General features: G+C 36.9%; 1 protein-coding gene across 3 annotated transcripts in view; it reads right to left on the bottom strand.

Annotated features, from left to right (window-relative positions):
- Positions 1-13,040, bottom strand: part of Hrb87F (Heterogeneous nuclear ribonucleoprotein at 87F) — a 53,844-nt gene that overhangs the window by 38,509 nt on the left and 2,295 nt on the right. For all 3 annotated transcript variants that reach the window (XM_083128145.1, XM_083128134.1, XM_083128155.1), the window contains exon 2: positions 5,280-5,422. In XM_083128145.1, coding sequence (XP_082984271.1) covers positions 5,280-5,422 — 143 coding nt within the window. The remainder of the gene's footprint in view (positions 1-5,279; positions 5,423-13,040) is intronic.

The following is a 13,040-nucleotide window of genomic DNA, read 5'->3' as shown; positions in this document are numbered from 1 at the left end:
ACGCTCCATTTCTGTGAAAAAGGAGTAAAAACATCAGCCAAAGTGTACCAGCAGACAGTGCGTGAGAGACTAGTCAAGAATGTCAACAACACTCTCGTCCATGGTCAGAACTGGAGCTTCCTGCAGGATTGAGCCCGAACAACACAGCAGTGGCTGGAGGCAAATGTACCAGACTTAATTTCCACTTCGGATTGGCCTTCAGCAAGTCCGGACCTTTACCCTTTGGACTACAAATTGTGGTCCAAGCTTCAGGAGATGGCTTGCAAGAAGAGACATCCCAATATTGAAAGTTTAAAGCGGTCTGTCTCTTCTGAAGGCACTTCTCATTTTCCAGTAGATGTGTTGCGTAATTTAATTGATGCGTGGTCACAAAGACTTACGGAATGTGTGCGTGCTAAGGGCGGCCATTATGAATATTGATTTGTGATTTTAATTTGTCACGCATCCATTTCAGTAATGTTATTAGAATATTACCATATCTCTCAGCATTTTGTGTCAATTTACTTAAAACTTTGTGACAGTATTTATGGTAAGACTAGGTATATACCTATATACACTCAAGAGATGCAAATGCATCTAAAAAAAAGTGGTTATGTAAACCTTTAAGAACAACATAGATTCTCAAGAGATTTAACATTAGTACACAAGCAGTTCCTTGAAATGCAAAATGAATTCCCGTTCTTAATGTTGTAAATTTAATGCTGCCAGATTCAACTTCAGAAACACAAGTTTTTGAAGCACCTCTGTAAGTAAGCTACTTCTTCTCTTATCGCAAATCTATCCAGCAACACTGAATACTGATGCAGCAGGTACGACCAATTATTGTCTCACCACTTGCTTCAGGTTTGGATATTAATTTTTGAATTTCCAATACAACAGCGGATCCTGGTCTTGTGGAATAGTTGGTTCAGCAATGTACTGTTTCATTTCTGATTTTGATGTAGGTTGATCCTCTGAATAAGAGTTTGCAATAATTTTATTACAAAAACCCTACAAATGAAGAAGAATCAAAACCTAATTTTCAATAAATCTTACAAATTTAAATTTTTTAAATTTATTTGAAGGTAAAGCCTAGTATTATCTGTACCGGTTAAAATATCGGACTTTTGCAGATGCTGATAAGTCAATCTCTGCAGATTTCAGATTTTCATACATCTATAATGGGCTTTGGCACAACCCTACTCTCTGGGCAGATAATTGTAGTCAATGTGGCCTCCTGGGAATAGTATTTTCCCAACATTTTTATTGTTATTTTTATTTATTCATTTTCATGATTAGTACTAGTACTAAAATATTTTTTTGTGTAAATGAATTATCTATTTTTTCTTACAAGAGAGCCGCTGTGTCTAGTTGATGTTGACATCCATGGGGGAGTGGTTAGCACAGCACACTACAATGCCAGGGTTCCAGGTGCAAATCCATTTTCAGACATGGATATTTTTGTTTGTCCCAATGAGAATCCAAACAATTTAGAAAAAATTGATGTGTGAAACTTGATAAAAACGTGAAAACAGGAGATACCACCACTTAGGGGTATTCCATTTAGCCAAATAAATTGGTATGTCATGTGATTGCCATGCTGGAGACCCAGGTTTGATTCCCAAAGTGGGTGATCAAAGGTCGGAAATTTTCAGCTCCTGGGCTCACCAAGCCCAAACCAATGGGTACCCAGGGGTAACCCTGGGGGGAAATGTGGTCTAAGCATGTAGCCGATTACATCACCTCCAAAATGGGGGATTGAGAATATGTGGGGCACTGTCCCCACCTCCTCTAAATCTGCTTTCATGGCACGGTGGTGATATATTTGCAGGGAAATTAACGTACTTATTTTTTCTTATATTTGTTTGCATATTTACATATCTTTTATTTAACACATCTTTATAAAACATATTTCTAATTTATTTAGTATACATTACAATGTACATTACTGCATAAACGTATTATTACACACTAAACACTTTACACTGGGTTTTCTTCCACTTTTCATCACAATATGAATTGTGCAATGAAATGCTTCTAAAAAGAGTACAATACTATTTCTATTTATCAATACAATGTTTTGAATAAAATGACAAAAAAATAGCATAGTATTTTGACAGGCATCATTCAGTTTTTGAATCAAACTTTGCAACTTGCCAAAACCAGAGTAACAAAAAAATTGATAAATCTCTGTGATTGCTCAAGCACATTTCAACAATGATCAGCAGGTTGCAATCCCTTGAGCGTGACGTGCCAACCATTCCGCACGGAGGCCGGCTCCAGACAAATGTAAAATACAATTATAGGCCTACGACATGTTGTCAATAGTGAGTCTTGCAGGTACTTACAGGAAGTAAATAAGACTACATTAGTGAAGAAGTTTTGGTCTCCTAGGTACGCCATCCAAAATCTCCGCTGGCTTGCTAATAAAGCATATGCTAGTACCACCGGCGGTGCATGTGGCAGTTAAAGTGTTAAAGCAAGTAATCGAAATATCCTGTCAAATTGCCAAGACTAACTGACACACTGGTTTATTTGTAAATCGTAAATCTGTTGGGAAAAAGTTTCCACCACCAGCTCAAATTTGGGGTGTTTTATGGATCACCCTGTAGATGAAACATGGAACTGATGCTATATTTATGAAAATAAAATAATACATATATGCTTAGTGGTGATAGTCCTATTGAATAATGCTTTGGACACACATTATATATAATGAACTGAAGACCTGTAGATTCTCTACAGTAAACGAACAACACAGACTAAATACAACCATATCAACTCAATAAATCACATCAAATTTTAAAGAAACTTAAGAACAGAGTTTGCCAAAATACTAATGGAAAGGTTATATCAATCATTCTAGCACAAAATCAAAATTAAAATGCAAAGGGCAAAAAGCAATACTAGTCTTCTTTAGAAGGCCAAAAGAACAGTGGTAGCTACAATGGGGAGAATTCAATAAAGTTGCATATTGTTCTGGTGTGAGGCATGTAAAAACACCACCAGATACCACCATTATAAGGAAAAACCCTGAGCCCGATTCTTCGAGGTAAAACTAGTAAATTCCAGAGATAAATAGCTGAAACATCTAAGTGTGTGTACTACTATCAGTGACAAAAATATTGAGCCCTCGGTTTATGTGCTTGTATAATTATACTTCGTGGGAGGACAAAAAGTAAAATATATCTCATCGGACAACTTCAAGTATCTACTTTTTAATTAGCATTGTCTAAAAATTAAGCTTAACTTTATTTTATTATAACGAAAAATGCACTGAAAATATTAGTTTTTCCTTCCAATTTTCATGAACAGCAAACTTAACACCATACAGTTCATAATCAACTGTACATATAATATTGAGATTTTGTGCAGCTGAAGTTTTATTATTTTTGTAACACTGTGGAAAAATCAAATGCATATATTTACTAGATAATTCAAAAATAGACATTTTAGGGAAACTTGCAATCTCGAAATGCATAATTGCAAATTCAATGAAACTGAAAAAAAAAATACAAAAAAATTGTCATATTATGCATCTGGTCGAATTCCAGAAGTTTGGCATGTGTACCTCAAATATGGTCCCAGATATTATTCATTTCCACTCCTAATATGGTAAATGGGCACATGACGTATGGTGGAGTGCGGCCAATCTCAGACTCCACGGGCTGCCGGCAAGTATTGTCGCAGCACAATTATTGAAATAATTCTCATATTGTAATGGAGTGCTGTACTGCAATATATTTAGCTTTTATCTGAATATGAACGTTAGCTCCTTCGATACCCGGTGGAGGAACATAGTGGTTCGGATCCCACTTAAAACTGTAAGTCTTGTCCCGATTATCCTACCTGTGCATAAAGTAAACTTACAGAGAAAACAACCCAACTCAACTTGATATGAACGTCATTTTCCCAGTATCATTTTATGTCTCACATTTAAACAGATATATTGAAAGCAACGATGTTCGACATGAATGAAGTCTAAGAGAGATACAATCTTTTCTGTATACAATAATAACGCATCTGCTGTGTACAGCGATTTCATAAGAAGGTGAAAGAGAGGTGTGTACCAACGATAGCAAAACACAAAAATTATATTTAAAAAATTGTGCCTTAGAAGCCTTCATGCCAACTTACATTTGAGCAAAGATGGACATAAATTGTGTTTATCTCTCAAAATTCACTTAATCATCGTGTCAAGAAGAGGTGCTGATATACATCCCACCTGAAGTATTACTTTTATATTTTGGTCTGTTTCACAGCTGCAACTCTTAATCAGCAAGGAGTTGTGGGTTCATTAAGAGAGACAGGACTAAAAACATTAATAAATTTTCAATGAATATAATGAGTGAAAGGTATAAGTATAAAATGCTCATAATGAATTCTGTTAAAATGGATCACACTTTTCCTTCCTTCCTAGTTGATGCATCTTTTTCTTGTTCCCTTTTATCTTTACATACCTTTTTCATTGTGCTGAAGTAACCCCCAAAAACTATGCAGTGCTTTGACACTTTGGTTCATGTCGTGAGATGAGTCCATTAGTTTCTCCTGGTCGAAATACCTACTGGTACTGACTATCATTTCCTTTCCACCACTATGATATTAGTCTTGTCATTTTCAGGGAACAAAAAAATCAATTCACAGAACTGGCATCACTCAATACTGTGCGTACGAACAAACACGCGAACTTGTGAAGAGACCAACAGCCCACATAGAATGCACGTAACGTGACAAAAGAAAATTTCGGCATCCCTACAATGCGTTCCTTTGCTCAACACTCTGTTTCGGCTCATTTCCAGTGTCAAAGCTGCTTGGATGTGGAGTTTACAGGAAAAGCGGCGACGCTTGAAAACAAAGCTCACTTGCTTCATGTGCATTCTTAGCAATGATGTTAATTGCACGGGAACCAGTTGCTATTAAAAAACAATTATCTGTTGATTTCAATTCGCACATTGTGCAAGTATAATGAAAATTAGATCTTTATTCCGTGGCCACCATTTTGATATGCATTCCATGACCTTTGGGCTGACCATTACCAAGATTGCAACATATGACTAATCATTAATTGTGGCTGCTCTACAGATGATAGTGCTATTATATTTGGCTGAGATATTTCCACATAAACAAGCTTCAATCACAATGAAAAGAAATGCACATGAATAACATCAGTATACAATTTTGTTACACAATAGAATGGCCATAATGCAATTTGTCACATTCAAAGCCCAAAGCCACAATTTTCTTACAAAGTAGTCAGACATTGATAGATAAGGTTGGAGTCGAAAGTTAGAGGAACTAACCTTTTTGTTTTGGGATCTTTCATCACCACAACATCCACTATTTCACCCCATTCTTCGAAGTGCTTTTTCAGAGAATCGTCTGTTGTCCGGTAATCAAGTCCTCCAATGAACAGCTTCCTAAACTGTTCAGGTTCTGGTTTGCCCTGCAGAACAAACATCAACAAAATAGGTAAATGTGTAAAGGAACTGGATACTTTATTTTGGAAGGAAGGTTTACAATGAAATCACTATGTAGTGCAATAAGGCTAGAAAAACTTCACACATTTTCTCCATTTAAATCAGGTCATTTTTTTTTATAAATATCACTGATTTAAATTACTCTAAATAAATAATTTACAAAGTAATGTACATAAGAATTTTGCAGATATCAAACACTTTTGGTGAAAGTACATTAATCTCGTAATCATTTAATGGTGATTATTAGGTTCTAAGATAGGAAAATAAAGGAAATAAAATATATGTACTGATGGTGTGAAGCTCATACAAAAGGAAATGTAAACGCAGGATTTCTATTGATTTAAAAGTCAATAATTTTATAATACATAAAAATATACGGTAACAGTTCGTTATATCGGACACACATTTCTTCATTTTTATGCAAGACCTTTTTAACCTTCTGTCAGTTTCCACCCCCCTTTTTTTAAAACTACGATTGCCTAACCTAACCTTATCAGAAATGGTTCGTGGGGCTATCCATCAGCTACCCGTGCATAATGTGCAATTTGCACACGTGACGAACACGACAGTAGGCATTTTTCGGTGAATAAGGTTGGAAACACTGCATACCTACAATGCTAGTCAACCTCTGCCCACTATATTGTGTGTTACGGAAGCAAAAAAAGGAATAACAAAAACTACTCTCTATGTAAAAATTGTGTTTGTTTTCGTGTAAAAAGCATAATGGCACCTTGAACTGTGTTCCGCAATTCACAATTGGTAAGTACGAACCATGCCAAATACAAAATATCAGATTTTAATGTGTCTCCGATATAACGAACTGTTACCAAATATACAAGATACTAATCACGTTAAACCACAAATAGTGTCAATATCATTAAACTGTAAATAAACATGGCAGCTGATATTTTTTCAAACTATCATTAAAAATATCTCCAAAATTCAGATACAAAGACTATTAAAATATTTAACGTACAATTATATAGTACTAGGTTGTATCAAAAAGTAAGGTGATTTTGTCTGTAAAACTCGAAGAGTTTATTGTGTAGCTAATTAAATTTTTTGTACGTGTCAGATACCAAGGTGATGCAAGTCTGACGGCAATTACAGTCTTCTACATCAACCCGTCTGGTGCCTGGAGCAATTGAAAGATGGCGCAACGACTTGAACATTACTCCAAGGAGGAGGTGTGCAGTGTTATAAGTTTTTTATGGGTCAAGGGAAAGAAACCATCTGAAATTCATCGAGAATTGTTGAAGGTCTATGGAGAAAATGTTATGTCGCTGAAACAAGTGTGTTTGTGGTGTAACTCATTTGCAAGTGGTAGGAGTAGTGTAACAGATGTGGCAGACCAGCAACGTCCATCACCGACAGCAATGTGTGAGACGTGGAGGCGATAATTCGTGAAGATGGAAGTCAGGTTGCATGACATTCCTGATGCATTGAACATCTCATATGGTTCAGTGAGGAGTATCGTCCATGACCAACTTGGCTTCAGGAAAGTGTGTGCGTGCTGGGTGCCCAAAAATCTGAGAGGATGAAAAACACCACCGCATGGGCATTTCCCTGACTCACCTCACACGATATGCCCACGAAGGCAGTGGTTCCTATGTCAAATTTCAGTGTGATACCATGTGTCAAACATACTACAGTTTCATATTTTTTTCTATGCACGTTTTTCAATAAATCGAAAATTCACCTTACTTTTTGATACAACCTAGTACATCTAGAATGTTTTATTTTCACAGAAAGAAAAGTTACTGAAATTATTATTAATGTCGTTATCACACTCAACAAACATTTACTTAGAAGTTACAGAAAAATCTATGTCTACGTATATTTTTATTTGCTTTAATCAAACTGTTCAAATATTTTACAGGGCCGTTTACTAGAAAAAGCCTTTCTATAAAAACATATCTATGTACATGGTGTCAAAAACCATGCAAGCAATTTTAAGCGTTTTTTTTAAAAATAAAAATCATGCTCCTTATCCACCCTGATTTCAATGTTTCACTGATACTACCTATGTACAATTATTTGTACTAGAAATGAAATTTAAACAATGTACCATATTCTGGTGTATACTTTATTCACTCAATGCTTCAATCAAATAAACCTTGGAAGCAGCAAAAGATTATTTAGACAAAATCACAATTATGAATGAGATCGGGAATGTGAGGCCTACCCCCCTTCCCTAACATGTGTCTTCATGGCACAGGGAACTTGCCCTTTAATTGTTACACTTATGAAAAGGTTAGAAGGTCCACAAAATAGAACTGTGTATAATACCAACTATGTAAAAGTACAAATCCAAAATCCATGTCAAGTGGTCCAATCCATGTTGCTAGACAATTTTTTAATTTTTTCTGTGCAGTTACTTTACCATGTTGTTAGTTGAAAACAGTCATTATTTTAATTTTATTGGCTGTAGGTTTAGAGTGGCAGCCATATTTGTTTTCAAAGATCTGCCATTTGGTGGTGTTGTAAAGGGGTTACCGAATCTGAAATATCTCAGCCCCTAATTATCCTATCGACGTGGAACAAAAACCAAAATGATCAGCTAACTGTGTTTAGCCATTGTTACATATGAATTATGAAAGGGTGAAGTTTAAGTTTGTAAAAGTAGGTTATTGACACTAAAAGTCCAGATTTTTAGTAGATAATATTTGCAAGAAGGGAAATGGTCAGGAAGTTGAGCGTTACTGCATAAAGAGCTCTGATATAGATGTGCTCATTCACCAAGTTTAAACCATTATGTTGTAGATCTTATTCCTGGAAAATCATTATGTGCTACATGCTACACCAGACTATTTGTTGTGAAGGAAAAGTGCAATAACAAAAACAATGATGTCTCCTCCAAGCAGGTGACATAGTTGTGTGTATTTATGATACAAACTGGTATATTGGAATTGTTGAAGTCAGCATCGAACATGACCTCAAAGTTCATTTTTAAGAGCCACATGGACCACGAACTTCATTCCAAATTTCAAGAGACAACAAGACATGGGTGCCTTTCAAGAATATTTCAAGGTAGCTTACAGCCATTGGGCTTACAAATGCAACTGGTCGGTGTCACACTATCTCTCCTCAGTTGTGTGATGAAATCTCTATTTAAGTGGTAATAAGTAACCCATTGTTGTTCTTGTATGCTTTGATAAACCCCTTTGCGAGTTATTCCTCCACTGTCAATTGATTTATGAAGTATATACAGTAAGCTCTCATTTATAGTTGCCACGTTCATTGGTTCCCCAGGCGGCTGCCTTTGGAATCGTACCCTGCCCGCCCCTCTTCTAATGAGCCAGGACCTCCTTAGCAAGACCACCCCAACAAAGCTCCAGGCAACGCGTTGTTGCCATGCTTTAAGAGGGCGGCGGAGGGAAGTCGACGCGCTGCACTGATAGCATGTGACATAAATAAATAAATCGACACAGATAATTAATTATGGTGTTTCATTATTTCTGTGACCCGAAAATACATCATAATAATCATCTGATTCGTCCAATCTTGCATAGCATTTTATAACGTTTAATAAGAGAATTTAATGTGATACTGGTATCTCCAAGCAACAATTCTCGCCGATTCCATTATTACATTCTTTTTCCTTAAGCAACCAAACCGAAAACCAAGTTTTTTTTATTAGTCCTCGAAGCGTTGTTTCTTCATAAGGGAAGTCCGACACACTTTTTAAAAGTTTCAATAGTTCACTCACTGTCGATGACTGTCCTTTGCTATAGAACTTGTAAATCTCGCGTCTAATAAAATCACAAGTAAACTCGTCCACTTTGTTAAATTTTCTCTTCGTATTTCCAGGCTTCTTTGGTGTGACTGGACCTCTCCGAATCACATTTCGCACGGTTTCTCTGTCTAACTTTAATACTTTGGCTGTCTCTGCAATGGCTCCTTTTCCTAGCTTTTTCTTTTCGACATATTCGTTCACATTACACACAAATAACTGACTTTGTTTGTTCAACGTTCGGTGCTCCGGAAGTGCTTGGTTGAGGATTACCTTGGTTTGTTGAATGATCTGGAACTTCGGTTGTGTCCCACGGTCGCCACATGTCGATACAAACTCCGTTTTACCGTAATATTTCTAAGATATAACAATAAACTAGATAAAAAAAATACACTTGTCAATCCAAGAATACGAACTCGCATACGCACCTCACACCGCTCTCTTGTTGCGGAGTTTGTGAAAGGCGGCGAAGAGAAGGTCTTGGGGGATGAAGTGACTTGGCAACGTCCAGCCTGTTGACAGCATGCTCACCCTGCACGCGTCGCAGGATTGCAATATTCTCCAGGGTGGGAGGATCTGGTTTCCAAAGGAAACCGGCGCGCTTTGATGCCGCCTGGGGATCCAAAGAACGAGGCAAGTATATCCGTACTTCTGCATATGCTTATTTGTAGGTATAACTTTGTGTTAATATTAAAGGTACTTATAATGAAATCTGAAAATCCTAATTTTTGGTACATAATATATTCATACCAAATTGTTATGGGGAGGGATTGTATACTTTTATCAGGTCCCCCACCAGAGATATCTACCTGTGAAAGGTGCACTTTATATAATTTCTAGAAAAAAAGGGGGTCGTGTCTAAGGGTTTAAACTTGGTGAATGAGCACATCTATATCAGAGCTCTTTATCCAGTAACGCTCAACTTCCTGACCATTTCCCTTCTTGCAAATATTATCTGCTAAAATCAGGACTTTTAGCATCAATGACCTACTTTTTCAAACTTAAACTTCACCCTTTCATAATTTATATGTAACAATGGCTAAAACACAGTCTTGTAGTTTACAGTTTGCTGATCATTTTGGTTTTTGTTCCACATCGATAGGATAATTAGGGGCGGAGATACTTCAGATTCGGTAACCCCTTCACGACACCACCAAATGGCGGATCTTTGAAAACAAATATGGCTGCCACTCGAAATCTACCACCACTAAAATTAAAATAATGACCGTTTTTTAAACTAACAACATGGTACAGTAACTGCACAGAGAACTTTTTTTAAAAAATTGCCGAGCAACGATTTTCTCATATCCTGGACCACTTGACATGGATTGACCCATCACTGGTTTACAGAATATACAAGGATAAGTTTCAAGAATACAAATCATGCAGATGGCAGGTCAACTACAGAATCTGAACTTAAAGCTTTCTTACGCAATGGTAAAAAAAGGGGGGATCAAAATAACATTGTCTCTGATTTTCAGTTACAGTACATCCTGATGTGCTACTTACTAACCTTTACACTCCTGTGCACATTGATTTGCTTTGTTTAACTTTGCTTTTTCTGCCACTTTTGGCTAATTTGCAAAGATGAGGATGAATTACGATGTAATGAAATTAATGAATGGACACTCACAAACATCCATGCCAGGATTCGATCCTGGCATCGTAGCGCAATGTGCTAATCACTACACCACTGGGGCAGGCACTCTTGTACACACAAAGTGACACATTTTAAAATGTAGGGACAGTTACAGCATGTACTAATTTACTGGAGTGCAATTAAATAAATTCAATTCCGGTCCAGGAGAGGGTAAATGGGTTCCGGACCATAAAGAACCTTTTTATCAGTGAAGTATTTGAATTCGGCCCAGGAACGTTTTTTCAATTAAGCAAAGCTCGAACTTGTACAGATTTTAAATTGTGAAGGAGATAGGTTTCCGTTCTGTTACGGAACAAAATAGAACCCCTTAGAATGTATGGATTCCTGGATCCTTAACAATCCCAAGGTTCTTAATATCAAGGAATCGTAAGTAAATTCAATTCCTGTCAATTAGAGATAAACAGTAAATTGGTTCTAGGCCGTAAAGAATCTTATTATGTACAAAGTAATTCAATTTGGTTAAGGAACCTTTTTTCTGGCTCAATTTAAACACTATCCAGGAACTTTCTTTTCTGGGTCAATTTAAATTTGGTTCACGAACCTTTTCTGAACGAAACAATACGCAACTTGGACCGAATTTAAATCGTGCGAGAAAAAAGGTTCCGGTCCTGCTGCAAAAACCCAACAGAACCCATTAAAATTTATGGGTTCCTGGACCCAGTTGCAATACTCCCATTAGCTTTCAATTGAATTGTAACAACACAGAAGCATCCGTGACTGTAAAACAGCTCAATTCAATTTAAGAACAACAGAGTTTTTAGTATGTCAATAGGCAGATGACTTAAATGGTGTGAACCTTGAATGGAACTACCTTGCTGCAGGCCATATAAAAAGCACTATAGGTGCAGTTGGAAGACTGTTGAAATTAATGGCATGCACAGCAGTGAAGTCAAGAAAAATTTCAGCAAGGATTGCACAAGAGTTTTCATTGTTGATTAGAAGGTTTGTAAATCATCATAAGTTTGAGTTGTACCAAAAAAGAGATTGAAGAGACAAGCAAGTCTGAAGAAAAGGTGAGAAAAACAAAAGAAATGAGACTTCCATCACTTCAGGCAGGCAGACAGCAGCAATGTATTTGCAAGTTCCACCTCAGGGTCTAATTTCAGTAAGACACAGGTTGCACTTTCTGACCAAGAACTGCTAAATCACCAGCATCAGTGAAAGTGTAGTGATGCCTACTCATCAAATTTAGATATGAGCATTGACAGTTTCTGAACCAATCCTGGAGACTGCTACTTCAGAAACTGGAAAGGCTCCCTCAGAAATGGGCCACATATTCATTCTTCCAGGTTCATGCATGAAAGTTACGATCATGGGTAGGTAGCTATTATGTTGCGTGCCAGACAAGTGTTTGTGAAGATAACAGCAATGCTAGATGTGCACAGACGGGATGATCAAAGGGACCTCGTTACATGGTACTAGTTTGGAACATATTCACTGTAAAGTTTTGATCCCTTTCATGGATCACTCAATTTAAATTACATGTTCCAAATAACAATGTGCAACCTAAACATTCATATGAATAGTGCAAACAAACATTATCAGAAACCAACCCATCTGGAAGATCAAGGTTCTCTACATCGTTATATTGGAGACACATTAAATTCTGATATTTTGTGTTTTGCATGGTTCGTACTTACCAATTGTGTATTGCGGAACATAGTTCAAGGTACCATTATGCTTTTAACACGAAAACAAACAACTTTTCACATAAAGTAGTTTTTGTTATTCCTTTTTTTGCTTCCGTAACACACAATATAGCGGGCAGAGGTTGACTAGCGTTTTAGATATGCAGTGTTTCCAACCTTATTCACCGAAAAAATAACTATTATCGTGTTAGTCACATATGCAAATTGTACATTATGCACGGGTAGCTGATGGATAGCCCCACGAACCATTTCCGGTAAGCGTAGGTTAGGCAAGCATAGTTAAAAAAAAAGGGGGGTTGGAAACACTGACAGGTTACGTCATCAAACGTATGCAGCATCCGGTTCACGTAGCGAAAGCAATGGCACTTGTGAGTCTGTGAGATATTTCTCTTGAAAAATACATGATTTCCCGGTCAAATAGATTCCACAATGAAAGAAAATGCCTTGACTAATGTTGGAAACCTTAGAGAAACTTATTTCCGTAAGTAGTTTCTTCTGTAAAAATGAAGAAATGTGTCTCCGATATAACAAACTGTTACCAA

The sequence above is a fragment of the Lepisma saccharinum genome, chromosome 1 (assembly GCF_977018435.1).
Source record: "Lepisma saccharinum chromosome 1, izLepSacc3.1, whole genome shotgun sequence".
Classification (NCBI taxonomy): domain Eukaryota; kingdom Metazoa; phylum Arthropoda; class Insecta; order Zygentoma; family Lepismatidae; genus Lepisma; species Lepisma saccharinum.
This window is presented reverse-complemented; position numbering and strand designations above follow the sequence as displayed.